This window comes from Otolemur garnettii, unplaced genomic scaffold, assembly GCF_000181295.1.
Source record: "Otolemur garnettii isolate 467f Iridium unplaced genomic scaffold, OtoGar3 scaffold00015, whole genome shotgun sequence".
In the NCBI taxonomy this organism is placed as follows: Eukaryota; Metazoa; Chordata; class Mammalia; order Primates; family Galagidae; genus Otolemur; species Otolemur garnettii.
In genome coordinates, this window is record NW_003852410.1 from 10,388,186 (window position 1) to 10,405,466 (window position 17,281).

General features: G+C 34.8%; 1 protein-coding gene across 2 annotated transcripts in view; it reads right to left on the minus strand.

Moving 5' to 3' along the window:
- The window catches only part of CNTN6 (contactin 6), a 311,477-nt gene that overhangs the window by 103,140 nt on the left and 191,056 nt on the right, over positions 1-17,281 (minus strand). Inside the window, exons 6-7 of one of the 2 annotated variants that reach the window (XM_003785488.2) lie at positions 16,292-16,495; positions 14,119-14,221 (exon numbers count right to left, since the gene is read on the minus strand). In XM_003785488.2, coding sequence (XP_003785536.1) covers positions 14,119-14,221; positions 16,292-16,495 — 307 coding nt within the window. The remainder of the gene's footprint in view (positions 1-14,118; positions 14,222-16,291; positions 16,496-17,281) is intronic. The other variant, XM_023510687.1, reaches the window with a different exon arrangement.

Sequence of the window (17,281 nt, forward strand, 5' to 3'; positions counted from 1 at the left end):
ACTTATTCTAGTTAAATTAGATGGTTTGATATGTGAAAATTAATTTATGAAATATACTACCTCAGAAAAGAAGTATCACATGATCATAACAATTAGTGCACATAAGAGTATTTGGCAAAATTCAACATCCATTCAAAACAAAAATTCTCAACACACTAGGAACAAATGAAAACTTCCTCACCTTGCTAAAGAATGATTATAAAAAGTGTAGCACTTGCAGGCAGTGCCTGTGGCTCAAAGGAGTAAGGTGCTGGCCCCATATGCTGGAGGTGGTGGGTTCAAACCCAGCCCCGGCCAAAAAAAAAAAAAAAGTAAAAAAATGAAAAAGAAAAAGTGTAGCACTCACATCATGCTTAAAGGTGAGAAACTGGATGCTATTACACTAGATAGGGAAAAAAGGAAAGAATGTCTCCTCTCATCATTCTTAGTCAATACTGAATTGGAAATCCTAGCTGATTCAAGAATACAAGAAATGGAAATGAAATGTACATAGATTCGATTGGAAGAAATAAAATTGTTGTTGTTCACAGATAACAGTAAAAAACCTCTAAGAATGAACAAAAAAATTACAAAACCAATAAGTGATTATAGTAAGGTCATGAGATACAAGATTAATATAACAAAGTCTATACTTTTCTTTATACTAATAATAATTTGCATTAAACAAGTAAAATGCAGTGGTATTTACATTATCACAAGAAATAAAATTCTTATATATAAACCTAAAAGAGTATGTGTGTAACCTCTACAAAACTTTTATTAAAACAATTAAAGAGGATCTAAAGAAGTGAAGAAGTATTCTGTGCTCATAGATCAGAAGACTGAACATTGTTCATGTGTCAATTCTTCACAACTTGATCAGTAGATTTAATGCAATACTAATGAAAATCCCAGTTGCAATTTTGTGCATGTAGAAAAACTGATCCTAAAGTTTGAATGGAAATGTAGTAAATCTAAACAAAACAAAAAGGAATTCTGAAGGAAAAAAAAAATAGTTGGAGTAGTGACATTACCTGACTTCAGAACATTCTATAAAGCTATGGTAATTAAGGCAGTGTGGTAATGCCAAAAGAATAGACATATAGAACAATAGAACAGAAGAAAGTCCAAAACAGACCTACACAAAGAAAGTCAAGCTGTCTTTAACAAAAAAGCAAAGGCAATGCAATGGAGAAAAATTTGTCTTTTCAACAAATACTAGAACAATCGAATGTCCCATGGTATCAAATTAATATAGACAGAGACTTCATGTCTGTCACAAAACTAATGCAAAATAGACAATTTACCAAGAATTATAAGCAAATCTATACAAGTTCTAGAAGATTACAGAGGACAAAATGTAGCTAACTTTACATATGACAAGGAGATTTTACATTCAAGAGCAAAATCAAATTCTGTTGGAAAAAATAATAAGTTAGATATCATTAAAATTAAACACTTGTGCTTTTTTTGTGATTCTGTTGAAAGAATGAAAAGTCAAGTCACAGTCCTGGATAAAATATTTATGAAACACATGTCTGATAAAAGACTTGTATCCAAAATATACACAGAACACATAAAACTCAACAATAAGAAAATAAATATACCAATTAAATAGTATGTAAAAGATCTTAATAGACATCTTATAAAAGGATATAAGTAGATGACAAATAAACATATTATAAAATGTCCAACATCTTTTGTCATTAAAGATTGCCAATTAGACAAGAAGGAAGAGATGCTACCAAATACCTATTGGAATGACTATAATAATAATAATGATAATAGCAAATGCTGGTGTCCATTAAGAGCAACAAGAACTTTAATTTATTACTATTGTTATTGCAAAATGGAACAGAACCACAATTACCAGTAGTAATTTACTGGTGGAGTAGAAATTTATTTAGCAAGCAGGGAGCAGAGTCAATCTTGTGGTAATTGAATTGGAGAAAAGAGTAAGAGCACATATTTAACTTAATATAATGTGATTACTTGTATATAGCAATATTTATAGATATGTATATTTAATAAGTAGCATATATGTGTGTGTGTGTATAAATACATATATATCTTTGTTCTGTCTTCTGAAAAAACCTGAATAAATGGCACTCCAGTAGCAACAAACATATCTAGCACCTAGATCATTGTTTCTAATACCACTCTCTAATAAAAGAAAGCAGAGATTCTTAGAGAATTGACTAGTTCTGGGACTAGGGCACAAAATGGAAAAGATAAGCCTAGCCCATCTTATGGTGCCAGAAAATAAGAAAATGCTAACTCATACACATACACATATGCCCCACTCACTGATGAGGCATAACAAAAGGCACAAGATCCAACTGATCCCAGGGTCAAAAGCTGAACAATTTGAGCAGCAAAATACAGGTTAGAAGTCAATCTATAAAATAAGTATAAATGCATTAGTATTAACATAAATGAATTATTGAAAATTGATTAGGAAGAAGTGTCAAATCTCCTAGGTAGAAGAATCCCAATTAGTTACACAGATTCAATACCATACAGGAGGTGAAGCACATTTCTCCCTTCATTGAGTGCGGACTGCACAAAGTTACCTCCTTCCAAAAGACAAGAAAGAGAATTCTGATGAAAACTACTTCAAATGGGTGATCAAAACCAGCATCAGCAAAAGTGCGACCTTGACATGATCTGATAAAAGTGGTTCTTTAACTTCACGTTTTCCTCCCCCAACTCATAACTCCAATCTAATTACAACATGAAAAAAATATTTTAACAGGGCAGAGCACTACTGCAAAAAACTGTCAAGGTCATCAAAAACAAGAAAAGTCTGAGCCATTGCTATAGGACCCTAAGGTCCTATAGCAAGAAGAAGGAGCCTAAGGAGCCAAGAGAACTCCACGTAAAGTGGTTCCCTGGATAGAACCTTGGAATAGAGGGAAGACATTAAGTAAAAATCAAGGATATTTGAGTAAAGTATGGTCTTTAATTAATAATAACACTACATCAATATTAGTTGATTAATTAGAAAGACTGACATAATAATGTAAGATGTTAATAAAGGGCAAACTGTGTGAGGGGTATTATGGGATCTTTCTGTACTATGTGCTAAGTATTTCTTTTCTAAAATTATTATTATTTAAAAAATCTGTTAGTTAAAGTTTTGAAAGGAGAAAAAAAAAAAGAAAAAATAATTTCCCAGAGATACAAAAAAGCCCTTAATAATAGCCTAAAATTGGTTCTGCTAACTGAATTGAGAGTGACATTCTCCAATCTCAGTTTAACAAAGGGAAGCCTAGGAAACAGGTAAGCAATAAACCTTCCAAAATAATGAATCTTCCTTCATGGAAAATCATAAGGAAAGCTGCTGCCAAGAGAAAAGTGTGATCTCACATTGTAACATCAATCCTGTATGTATTAGTTTGTCAGCTCCTTCCTTCCCCAGGGACTTTGCATGACCTTGTTTGCTTCTCCAGGGCTTGGTGCCTGATCCTTAGAGAATCCTTCCTGATTGACTGAATCACTAAATGAAGAAATGAAGGGAGTAATGATTGAATCGGCTATTCAAGACATATTAGTTGAGTCAATAAATAATTGGTACTCAATTTGCCAGGTGAATGAATGATGGAATGTTAATACTCTTTAGAAAGGTTAAACACAGAAATTTGAAGTGATAAATCCATTATTCTTAGAATGTCCCTGAAGATCATATTATCACGAAAGTATAATATGGAAACTATTTTCCTCCCTCATATATGTGTTTTGTTTTTACTTACTCAGCCCAAGCAACTTTGAGGATTCCTAGATTAATAAAAGAGTTACTATTTATTGGCCACTTCAGGCCAGAAACTCTTGTAGGTGAATTTGAAAGTATTTCCACTCCTTACAACAATCCTGCTCACTCTATCTATCTATCTATCTATCTATCTATCAATCATCTATCTATCCATCCATCCACTCATTTATATTTGCTTTCATTGTACACATAAGAAAACTGACTAAAGTCACCTGGCTCTTGAAAGGGGAAATTAGGACGTAAACCCTGATCTCTCTGAATTCAAGGTCCTTGACTATTCAGAACACCATGTTATTTCAAATGTTAGTAAATCTGCTAGCAAATTGTTCATTGCTAGGGTGAGTGCTTGTGTATGTGAGGGTTTGTTGATGGTTAATGTTGATTTTCAAGGTCTGAACAATAGGCTTGAAGATTTGCTAGTTGTCAGATTCATTTGCATGGTCAAGGGAAGTAAGTATTCTATGGCTCTCCCTTATTATATTATGCCAAGCAATATGATATCATGTTAAAATGCAAGGCCATTAGCAAAACCCTGAAGATTAGTTTCAGTATAATTCTGGAACAAACTATGCATGGGAAGATATTCTGTTTTCTGTCCATTCAATTCATTGAGAGGGAACAAAAAATAAACTGCTTATTAGGGACATCAAGATTGGAAATTATTACAAATTTAAAAATAAATCATAATCGTTAAAGGCCTGAAAAGTCTAATTGTACCTAGCTGAAATTAAAAATGCATTGTCATCCTGAATGATTTAAAAATCTTTCTGCAGTATAAGTGCAATGATGTCCACGTGGGGAAGAAGAAAAGCAAACATTATAAGAAATAGCTCTTCTGTAATCTGAAAGTTCTGGAAGACCAAAAACATCATGGCGAGACTTCAAATTTATTGTTCAATATTAATAGCTAAGCTGCGTATCTTTTGCTTCATAAATTAGAAAAAAATAAATAAGATATACATGTACACATAAATATAGTCCACTGGGTGGAGGCTCCAGAACACACAGGAACATTCAGTGCTGCTACTAATTTTATTTACTTTCCAGTGCACTGACAGTAAAGTTACTAAATTAAGTTTCTTTTAAAAAAAATGTTTGGCTGTTTATAAAACCAGTGAAATAAAGTTATGGGGGAACACCAGTTTAATTTCCTCACTCAGAGCAAAGCCCCATATTTTCTTCAAAGGAGACACACAGATCTATCAGTCAATCATAGTGCATTTGGATAGCACCAGTACAAGCAGGTTCTCAGGATATTTCACAATACAATTAATTTGCAGCTTTGATAATTAAGAGTCTGCCATACTAAACAAATGAGACAAAACTGAGAGTTGAAAACCGTAATCGTGTCAGCTCTGAAACTCCAACCCAGAAAGTGAGTTATATATCCAAAGTCATAGCAGTTAAAGCTCACGCAGGTTACTGAAGCTTTATCTTTATTATTCTATACTCATATGAGCCTACAGAGATTGAAGATGGTTGGAATCTATGAGTAAACACTTTAGCCAGCCTCCCTCAGCCTCCACCCTGCATAGTTGCATCAACCTCCTATGTTAGTTGCTGTAACTGAAACTATCTTTTCAGAAATCTCCCTCATCACCTAAAAAGATACCAGATTTTTAGAAATGGTCAACATTTCCCTCATCATGTACTGCTACAAACAAATAGGGTGTATCCTCCTATTGGCCCTGATTGATTTTAGGAAACACTTATTTTTTTCTCATTAACATATAGCTTAATTTTATTGAGATTTACATTTTATAATTTTTAAAAACTTTTAATGTGTAAAATTAAAACTTACTTCTTGCTGAAATATTAGTAATTATAGGTAACATAAATGGGAAATGTGTCAATATTTTGCTGAAAATTTTCAAGCCTTTTTCAAGTAAAATATTTACATAATGATGGTCATACTGTATCTGCTTATTGAGAATTAAGTCATACACTTAATGTACATTTGGAACATTCAGTAGAGAGACTGATCCTAGTAATATACTGCCCTTAAAGTCTACTGTCCATGTGTTATCTAAGAAAGCTTAATAATATGCCACAGAAAAATCAATAGAATACACAGCAAATTAACAACTGCCTATCAGAATAAATTTCAACAATCTTTGTATAAATATATTATAATCCATCAACAACAGAACATTTTGGACTTCTATTACTATCTTAAATTACTAGATATCCAAACAAGCAATAAAATAAGAACCATGACTAGGTGAGAAAGAAGTCAATAGAAACACACTATAAGTGACTAAGATTATAAAATTAGCAAGCAAGGGCTTTCTTACCAGCTGTAGGGTTCCTGTTTAATAGCAAAGAATGGCTACCGGAATAACTGCATGCCTCAGACTCCATTGAGGAAATAATATTTTTACTCAAGATTGCTTTGGCTATTTGGGCTCTTTCCTGGTTCCAAACAAAGTATGGAGTTAAGTGTTCTAGATCTGTGGAATACGATGTTGATAATTTGATGAGAATTGCATTGAATCTGTACATCACCTTGGGTGGTGTAGACATTTTAACAATGCTGATTCTGCCAATCCGTTGGCATGATATGTCTTCCTGTTTTACAGTTTCATCTGCAATTTCTTTCCTTAGTGTCTCATAGTTCTCTCATTCACCTCCTTGATTATTTCCTTAGTATAATATTTTCTTTGCAGCTATTGTGAATGGTATTGTGTCTTTGATTTGACTATTTTTGGTGTATATAAATGCTACTGATTTGTGTACACTGATTTTGCGACCTGAGATTTTGCAGAATTTATTTATCAAACTATGGGTCTTTTGGTGGGATCTCTGGACATTCTAGATATAAGATAATATTATCAGTACAAAGAGATACTTTGACCTCACTTCCCCCATTTGGACATATTTTTTTTCTTTCTTTTGCCTGATTTCTCTAGTTAGGAACAATCAGAATAAAAATAATGACAGTAGCACCCTTGTCTTATTCCAGTTCTTAGGGGAAATGCTTTCAACTTTTCTCCATTCAGTATGATACAATTTGGGTTATGGGGTTTGACCTATAAGGCTCTTAAAATCTTGAGATGTATTCTTTCTATGCCTAGTTTGTTGTCGACTTTTAGCCATGAAAGAGGGTTGGATTTTGTTGAATACTTTTTCTGCATCTATTGGAATGATCATGTGGTCTTTGTTTTTGCTTCTTTTATGTGGTGAGTCACATTTATTGATTTATGTAGGTCCAACCATCCTTGCATCCAGGGATGAAGCCACTTGGTCATGATAGATTATTTTTTGATGTGCTGTTAAATTTGATTTACTAGTATTTTATTGGTAATTTTTGCATCTATATTCATAAAGATATAGGTCTGTGACTTCAAACTCTGCTATAAGGCTATAGTAACCAAACAGCATGGTAAAAATAAAGACATACATCAATGGAACACTGATAAACATAATAAGGAATCCAGACATAAAATGATCCACCTATAGCCAACTTATCTTTGACAAAGCAGAGGACAATATACACTAGGGAAAAGAAGCCTTCTTTAATAAATGGTGCTGGGAAAATTGGATAGCCACATCTAGAAATATGAAATGAGATATATATCATCATTCACAAAAATTAATGTAAGATATATATAAAACCATAAGAATTCTAGAAGACAATGTAGGGAAAACTCTTCCAGATATCAGCCTAGACTAATAATTTATGACTGAAAATCCAGCGGGAATTACAATAAAAACAAAAATAAATAAATGAGACTTGATTAAATTTAAAATCTTCTGAATAGCCAAGGAAATAACACATAGGGCAAATACATAGCCTACAGAAAGGGAGAAAATGTGTGTAAGCTATTTATCCAGTAAAAGGCTAATATCCAGAATTTACAAAGAATTCAAATCACCAAGAGAAAAACAAACAACCCAATTAAAAGATGAGCAAAAGATACACACAAAAGAGAAGAAGGTAGACAAATGGCCAACAAACATATAAGAAAATGTTCAAAATTGCTAATCATTGGAGAAATGCAAATTAAAACCACAATGTGATATGACCATGCCCCTGTTAGAATGGCTTTTACTAAAAAATCTAAAAACAGTAGATGCTGGCGTGAACGCAGAGAGAAAATAACACTTATACAGTGTTGGAGGGACTGCAAAATAGTACAACCTCCTTGGAAAAGAGTACAAAGATTCCTCAAAAAAACTAAAAGTAGACCTACCATTCAATCCAGCAACCACACTAAAGGGTGTACAAAAAGGAAAATAAATTATTTTATCAAAAAGACACTGCACTCCAAAGTTTACTGTAGCACAATTCACAATTACAAAGATGAGGAATCAACCCAAGTGTCCATCCATTCATGAGTGAATTAACTAAATGAGATATTTGTGTAGTATATGTATCCTGGAGTACTACTCAACCATAAAAAGGATGAACTAATACATTTTAGAAAAATTTGGGTGGAACTGGAGACCATTGTCCTAAGTGGAGTATCTGAACTATAGAGAAACAAGTGCCACATGTGCTCACCACGAAATTGGAATTAACTGATTACACACATGTGCACAGAAGGAAGTGCTCAGTGGAAATCAAGCAGAGGGGAGCAGGAGGAGGGAGAAGCAAACATTTACCTAATGGGCATAATGAATGCTATTTGGGGGACAGATGGGCACACATACTGCTGTGACTCCACATTAAAAAAGCAATTCATGTAACAAAAAGCATTTGTAACCCCTTAACATTTTGAAATTAAAGAAAAAAAAAGCTCTAGGGAAATTCAAGGCAATAGTGGAGATGAAAAAACTAGATGAAATTTTTAGCTTCTGATGCCATAGCTACAGCAAACAGTATCCCAACCCAACTCCTACCCAGTTAAACATAAAACCTGATGCTAAAAGTCCGGTCACCCCAGTGTTTTTAATTCAACAAAAAATTATAAAGCATGCTATCAAAACACAGTCTGAAGAGACAAAGCAACCATCAGAACCAGACTCAATATAGCAAAGGTTTGGGGATTATCAGACTCAATTAAATTGGTTATTATCAATAATAGTATTACTGTTATCAGACATATTAAATTTAAATTACTATGATTAAAATGTTAAGGGATCTAATAAAAAATAAACCATATGCAGGAACAGATGAATAATGTAAGTGCATAGAAAATGAAGAAAGAATCAAAAATAAATACTAGAAATAAAATACACTGTAAAGCAAATGAGGAATATTTTTGATGAGCTCACCAGTGGACTGAATGAACATGGCCAAGGAAAGAATAAGTGGATGACCAGAGATGTCAACAGGGTTTTCCAAATTGTAACTCACAGAGGAGAAAGCATTAAAAAGAAACCAATGTAACAGATCACCCAGGAACCGAGGGGGCCATTACAAATATCGTAAGAGATATGTAACAGGAGTACTAGGAAGGAAGGAAGGAAGGAAGAAAGGAAAGAAGGAAGGAAGGAAGGAAGGAAGGGAGGAAGGAAGGAAGGGAGGGAGGGAGGGAGGGACAGAGAAAAGAAGGAAAGAAGGGAGGAAGGGAGGGAAGGAGAGAGAGGGAAAGGGGAAGGAAGAGGGAAGAGAGGGAGGGAAGGAAGAGAGAGAGGGAGGAAGGAGAATGAAACAGAGAGAGAGAGAAAAATCTTTTGAAAAATAAAAGAAGGAGAAAGAAAAGAAAAGAAAATTAATTTGAAGTAATAAAGGTTAAAAATGTTCCAAAATTATTGACAGATACCAAACCATAAATTCAGGAAGTACAAAGAAAACCAAGCAAAGATAAAGAAATACCAAAATAACTGTTATCTTTCAGAAGATAACTATCCCCCAGATAAAGGGATGTATTTCCTAGTTATATGCATATGTACATGTGTTATATTCCACGAATGTTTAATGAAAACTGATTATGTATCTCAGGAACTCTCTTAGCTACAAAAATGAAAAATTTAGTAAGCTTAAGATCTGGCACTGAAACTGGTCTTTCTTTTCTTCCTTTATTTCCCTCCTAGCCACCTATTTGCCTAATAATAATTTTGTCTTTCCCTCTTTTCTTTTTCTCTCCCCTCTATTTCTTAAAATAGATCAATCCTACTTTAGTGAGTCTGTAGTGTATGGCCTAAAAAATAGTGAATAGTTGGATAGCAAATGTAACAAGAAAAAAATGATTTCACTGGCCCCAAATCAATTTGCTTTCCTCAGTTTGGAATTTATGAAACGTAAGTGGACAACAAGATTTAGATAGACTCGTACAAAGAAGTGGCCCCATTTGGAAAAAAAGAATAAAACCAACCTCTACACCACAACATTTTTTATGAATAGATGTTTGAGAATATTATTTATAATAAACATTCAGTAGAGTTCATAAAAATGCTTGGCAATACACCTACAAATATAGATTTATGATTTTAAAAATAAAAAGTTTGATTGTTATTTTTTATTGTAATGTTGCCTAGAACATAATTAATTTTCTAGCCAGTGCATTGTTTTCTTTGTTAATTTTATAAATTTAGAAGATGACTTAGTATTTAGTAAATGTCAAAATATGATGGACTAAGAAGCATTTTCAGCGTATTTGTAATGTGTTGAATGCAATGTAATTTGTTTTCTGGAAACTCTTGGCAAGTATACGCCAAATTCTCTTTGGTGTAGCTCATGTTTGCATGTTTTCCAAAGTACACAAAGTCTTTTCACACTTTAACTCTACACTCTAATTACATAAAATTTAAAATTAAAGTTTCTTATCTAGGGCATTTTAATGCTACCACTTTGACCCAGTGGATGCTTCAGACGTTCCATTTTAACCCCAAGATATCGCTATATTAATTACTTAATTTCATAAGCATAATGTCAACCTTGATTAATTTTGTCAGATAAAATCTCATGGAGTACACTCCACATAATCAATTATTTCCTTGACTATTTTCAAGTAATAGTTTGGTAATTTTCGTCATCTGATATCATCACATCTGTAGCAGTTTTTTTCTGTGTACACTTAACAAACCTGATTTATGAATTAGGGGCTTGGGGGAACATACCCATAATACTTTCATTGTGAGAGATTCTTTTTTAAATATTATTTTTCCAACTCCAATTTTCCTGGGTCATTTATTGCAGAAGTTTAGGCACTCCCTTTATTTTTTAGGATTATACATTTTACCATGTGCAATTTAAATGGTCATGAATTTGTTGACTGTTTCCATCACCAAGGGGTTAATAAAAGATGTGTGAATGTTTTATTATTTTTAAGTTACCCCATCTGCCTGACGTTATTCCCAGGCTGCACCTGTCCAGATAGGATTTCTAGCCCCCTTCTTCAGCATCCTCACGGTGAATTCTTTTAGCAAATAGCCACAGCAGGACCGACGGGACAAAGCCAAATGGTGAACTCTGAGTCAAAACTGCCTTCCTCTGTCTTTTTCCTTTCTTTATCCCCTGATCTCATAGCATGTGGGGCTGAAAATATGGGTCTTCAGCAACATTTTAAGTGGAATAAATACACCCTTCAAAAAAATGCAGGCTAAATTGTCACCTATCACTAAGGTGACCAGATTTTTTAACATTGGTAAAGCAGGACACCATTGATTGGGGTGGGAGTGGGGGTGGGTGTTCTTAATTAAAAATTTGGTCTGTATGGAGCAACAAAAATTTACATAGAATGCAAAAATAGTATTGTAATCTATATTTTTTTAATTTCAACATAAGTATGATTTACAAATATAATACATTAAAAAAAACATTATGTATAGGGCAGTGCCTGTGGCTGAAAGGAATAGGGCGCAGGGCACTTGGGCGACCTTGCCCAGGAGGGGAGTAGGGAGTTTACATCAGCCTTTTCATTTCCAAATGAAGTTACATTAACCTCTTCATTCCCAAACAGAGTTACATTGACCTTTTCAGCAACCGAAAACCATATATTCCCTTCCCATTGTCCCACTTTTCCCTGGCTTGTCATGCATTCTTTCCAAAAATTGGGACTTTTTAAAAAAGACGTGGGATGCAGGACAAATTGTTAAAAATCAGGACTGTCTGGTCACCTCATTTACCACCCATCTGCTTAAATGCGAGTGTGTGTGTGTGTGTGTGTGTGTGTGTGTACTGAGAGACTGAGAGAGAAAAGGAATAGAAGAAGGTGTTTTCACCTGTTCAATTCATCTAAAGGGTCCTGCATTACTCTTTAACTTTTCTACAGGTTTGAACAATATAGAAATCAATAAAAGAGGAAGCAATTCAAAAACTATGTTGATCATGTTCTGTCCTTTACATCCCTTTCCTAAAACTTCAGATCTGGCCCTGATTGCTTCTTGCACTCTTTTATACTCCTCTCAACCCTGAGGCAGAGAGAATAGGACTGAGTTCGGGAGAGACGAGAATTTTTAGACTCTTTGATATACCTATGTTAGCTCGAACATCCTCACTAACTCAAACACTGGTTATACAAAGTATTAATTGAATGGAACTTGTGTTTGGGGGTCATAATTTAATGAACACTTGCAGCCTAAATACTATCCATGCTAATCTTCACAACAAACATACGAGGCAAGTATCACTATAATTCCTTCTAGATGAGAGTAGGTAAATTCATAGAGGTTGCTGATGCTTGCTGATAATGAAATAACTCTTGAGAAAATTGGGAATTGAATCTACTTGCAATTTCAAAAGCAGTTATCTTAACAATTTACTCAGGAGTTCCTAAATGCAAATCTAAAATCAAATGGGCCAACGTTTGAATTGCCCATTGTCTGGGTTTCTCTCCGTTACCTGAGTTAGAATGCAGCGGACTGATCATAGTTCACTGAACCCTCAAACTCCTGAGCTCATGTGATCCTCCTGCCTCAGCCTTCCAAGTACTTGGGACTAACAGGGACACATCTTCATGACTGGCTAGTTTTTTGTTTGTTTGTTTGCTTGCTTGTTTCCTTAGAAACAGCATCTCGACATGTTGCCCAGGGTGGTCTCAAACTCCTAGGTTCAATCAATCCTCCGGCCTCAGCCTACCACCGTGCTAGAAATACAGGCATGAGCCACCACTCCCAGCTCCTCCTCTTCTTAATAGAAGCATGAAATCCAATGAGTTGCTTATCTAATCTGCACCTCAGTTTCTCATATACACATATAATGAAAAAAAGACTTGCTTTGAAAGAATATGAGAATTATGTACATCGCATCAAAATGCTTAGATATAGGTGCTTAGCAAATAGAATTATTTTCCTTAGATTCTTGAGAACTAGCCTCAATAATTTTCAGTTATTTTTATTACATAATAACACTTTTTCTTTCAGAAATCCGTATTTCCTGATGCCAAGTATGATGGAATATGCTATTAATATTCTTTTCAGATACTTTCATTGGTTTTCTTATTAAAATAACCATCAAATTTTTGAAGTATTTTGCTGACAAACATTTTATGTTATTTCTGGAAGCCTGAATTTCTGAGAAAGCTTGAAAATGGTGAAATTTTATCATATCTTAAAAGGCAGACAAATAAAAGCTGATTTGCAGCCCCCATTTGCCACTTTCTTAAGAATCTCCATCAATCATTACTTATTGAACAGATACTAGGAGATCGGTACTGTGTGAAAATAAATATAGTCTCAAACGCATGAGAAATGAATAATCTGAGGAACTTAAAGGTACATAAAACTCTATTTATGGGAAGGAAATGAAAAGATTTAGTAACTAGCGTTATATGGATTGTTGAGTGTAGTTTGTTAATAAAAAGACTGAAATGTTTAGGGATGTTTTCCAGACTTTTGAGAAAAAAAAAAATCACTGTTTCTAAATGTGATGGCCATTTTAGAAATGGACTTTGGATTTGAGGGTAAATTCTCAGAGATTATAGTGATAGTCAATTCTTTTATTACTCCGAGTCTGTTGTTCTGTGGACTTGTATTCCTAAGCTGTCCCTGATAAACACTTTACTTATCTGGGTCAAACTATATGCTTCCACTATCAGGGACAGTTGGGCTCAATTCTAATCTCCCATTATCAACAGACGTGCATATTTTCCATTTATCAGAATTGTTGATTGATTAAGCAAGGAGACACTCCAGGTTCTGTATTTCCTGAAAACACAGGACATGATGGAGTGAAGGATGTGCTGAGGGCTTAGCAACTTGCCCACCTTCTACACAAGTGCACTTATTTCCTCGCAATGTGCTGCCTGCGTGGATCTCATTATGCTTGAAATCGAGGAAATACCAGCACATTTAGGGGAGAATTGGATCCCCAATCATTTTCAGACTATTTAGAAGTGTTTCAATTCCAATCAGAAAGTTCCACTATTGCCCACCATTTGAAATCTATTTGGTAATTTACCTTAGAGCAATGTTTGAATAACAAAAAGATTTCTTTTAAAAAAAATTAAAGCAACCATTAAAAAAAAAAAAAACAACCTTACTTTCCAAGGGCAAAGCATTCCAGTTTTACAGATGAATCCTTTGCAGCTTGTATAGTTTCAGGAAAACGCACTTCAATCTTTGGTTCATATTCCCCCATCACACCTGTTAAATATCAAAAGAGCTAGCAGAATTTCTGGAGAATAGAAGTTTTCTACGAAGTAAATGCTTCACCTCATTAACCAAAATCTGATTACTTGGTCTTAGGGAGAGTTAGTGTTTCCAGTTAAGAACTGGATACATACAGATTCTAAAATGCTACTGAGTTTTCAAAAAAGATTCTTCCTTCCTGTATCCAGATCTGTCTCCCCTTTGGAGAACTCATGGGGCCAGATCTAACCAGAAATAGGAATTTTTCAGTTAACACTGTAAGAGGTCTGAGGCAGACAACTTAATGCAAATTATCAGCGTTTCTGCAGCAAGTCATATGAAGTCATCACACTAATTGAAATAAAGTCATAAATATTTGCATGTTAGTATGGTAAAAGTTTTACTGTTCAATAAGTTTTTTGTACAACTAGAAAAATCTTTTTCCTTGTGCACTTTTAAAATTTCCAATCCAAAGAACCATGGCTAGGAGCAAAGATGAGAATAAGACTGTGGTGTAACCTATTGTAAATAGACAACCTACCAGAAAAGTTGTAACAAACAGAAATAGACCTGTAGTCTATCCACGTTAATGTAATTAATCAATGACACCTGAGATTCGTAAAAACTTGGACCGTTTTCTTACTTTTACACCAACCACCACAATAATATATTCCTAAAATAAAAGTATCTACTGGCAGCCAATACACCTGCAGAAAATGTGAAAATTATAAAATGTATATGTGAAATAAAAATACCTCACCTGTAAGACCTTGATTATTACAAACATTCAAAAATGTGATAGTTAAGAAGGGAGCATACCACCTTAATCAATTGATTATTCTTTTATTTTCTCAACATCTGATATTTCTTGCATGGTTGAGATTTTTATGTTACGTATAAGGCTTCTGCTTTGGTTTTAGCATCAATATGTTAAAGGGAGAGGTGGGGACAAAAGATGGAAGGAATTAAGAAGTGGAGAAGAGGAAACTAAGCGTAGACAGGGGAAAAAAATGGGAAAATAGGGTAGCATTTCCATGAATATTGCTGGCTTATCAGCTTGTCCAGTCATGAATAGAGTACCATAAGCTCTGAAGGGGAGAAATTGGCTTTATTCATCAATCTACTGGTTGCTGAAATCTGAATTAAGACCCCCGCAAATACATTTGGGTGGTGGGTTATTATAAAAGTTCTGTCATAAAAACTTCCTCTACGGAGCTGGTTCCATAATTTTGTTTGCTATTATTAGCTTTACATTCTTGTTTTTCTTAAACTCTCCAAGGGAGAGGGAGGGGGGACTCTACGAGCAATTGCATTTCAAGTCCAGAAACTGATCATAAAATGCATCAACAGATTTTCTAACTTCACATATCCCACTGTGAACATTTAATTAAAGAATCAGCTAGAGGATTTTTCCGCTTCAGTGCCTTCCTTAGACTTCCTGGCTCTCTAAATCTTGTACCAGCTATGACTTGACTAAGCTAAAAAACTCATCAGAGACCTGTCTGAATTATGTTCCTCAGAGGAATATAATTACGATGAATCTTGAGTTTCATTCTTCTTTGGAATGCTCGTAATTAAGGTTGGCTTGCTTTGCTTTCCTTGGATATGAATATTTTTTTCCCATTTTGCCGACCACAAGAATAAAGAGGGAACCAAGAAGGCAAATAGGAGGGAAAAGGTGGGCATTAAGAAGAAGCCACATCTTTTGTCTCTTAAAATATATTGATTCGATTCTATCAATTTTTCAGCACCCACACGTGCACACATACACACACGCCAACTCCCCCAAACAAACGTCATTATCTTTTACAGAACAGTCCTCAAGCAAAAAAAAAAAAAAAAAAAAACAAGCTGTGACAATGTCAGAAAGGAGATGGCAAGGTACACCCAGACCATGTATACTGCCCCATGAGGGTCAATTAGAGAATGTTCTATTTCAGTTTTGATAATATCTGACTTTTTGACCCCTAAACTCATGGGAGATGTGGCTCTACTGAATAAAGAGGAAGCAGAAAACTTTACACATATCTCTAGGTTGTAAGAGCCACAGACAAAGTAAATTCCCAAGATAACTTGTTATCTTACCATCAGCGCGCTGCACCAATGGAGTGGGTGGTCCTTGAACACTTCTCTGGGCCTCCTTGTTTGTTATGAAGCAGGTGTAGTTACCCACATCTGATGGTTCCACTTTGGCAATGTACAGGTTTCCTGTCTCTTGGGAAACAAATCTCCTGTTGTCCTCTTGAACGTGTAAAGGATTATCATTGAAGGTCCATGCATAAGATAAATCTGAAAAACGGGAGGGGGGGAGCAAATTGTTTTTACTTCTGTCATTCTTTTTTGAGAATTCTGCTTCCTACTTCTCTATAATTAGAAAAAAAACTGTGCTTATATTTGTTCAGTTTCTAGCTGATGTCCTGGTTTAATTGCAATATTTCTTTATATTGAAGTACATCGCAGTTTGGATGAAAAATTACAATAGTCACCCTGCCCATCACTGATATTTATAGAGTGAAGATGTGATCATTGGATAGATATCAAGAGTATGCATGAGTGAATTTGTTAAGAAAAGTTATAAGATATATGAAATATTATAGGCTTAAAATGCACACTGAATTATGTCAGCAATGCCGAAAGTGTTGTCAGAAGGATTAAACATACGTAGGAGTATATGTTAAAATGTTAGCGTAAGATTTTAAGTTCAAAGCCTTTACCGCCAGTTTGGGGGTTTTACTCATTTGATCATTATGTAAGTTGTGAGCAACTATTTTGTGACAGTTTTAGGTCTTGGAGTACAACAAGGCAAAATCTGTGTCCTTAAAGATCACACCAGTTACTGCCAAACAGCACTAGTTTAGATGATCTCAGTGGAAGGAGTCCAAGAAGGATCCCAGGAGGATCTGTGGCCAGAAAAGAATTCTCAGAAGTGCATCCCTGTAGAAGCCAGCGGGATGGACAAGGATGGTCCAAGCAACAGAGAAGTAGACGAGACAAGCAGTGCTCAGAGAAAGACTACTCTCAGAGAGCCACACAGTCCACTCTCAGAGAGCCACACAGTCCACTCTCAGAGAGCCA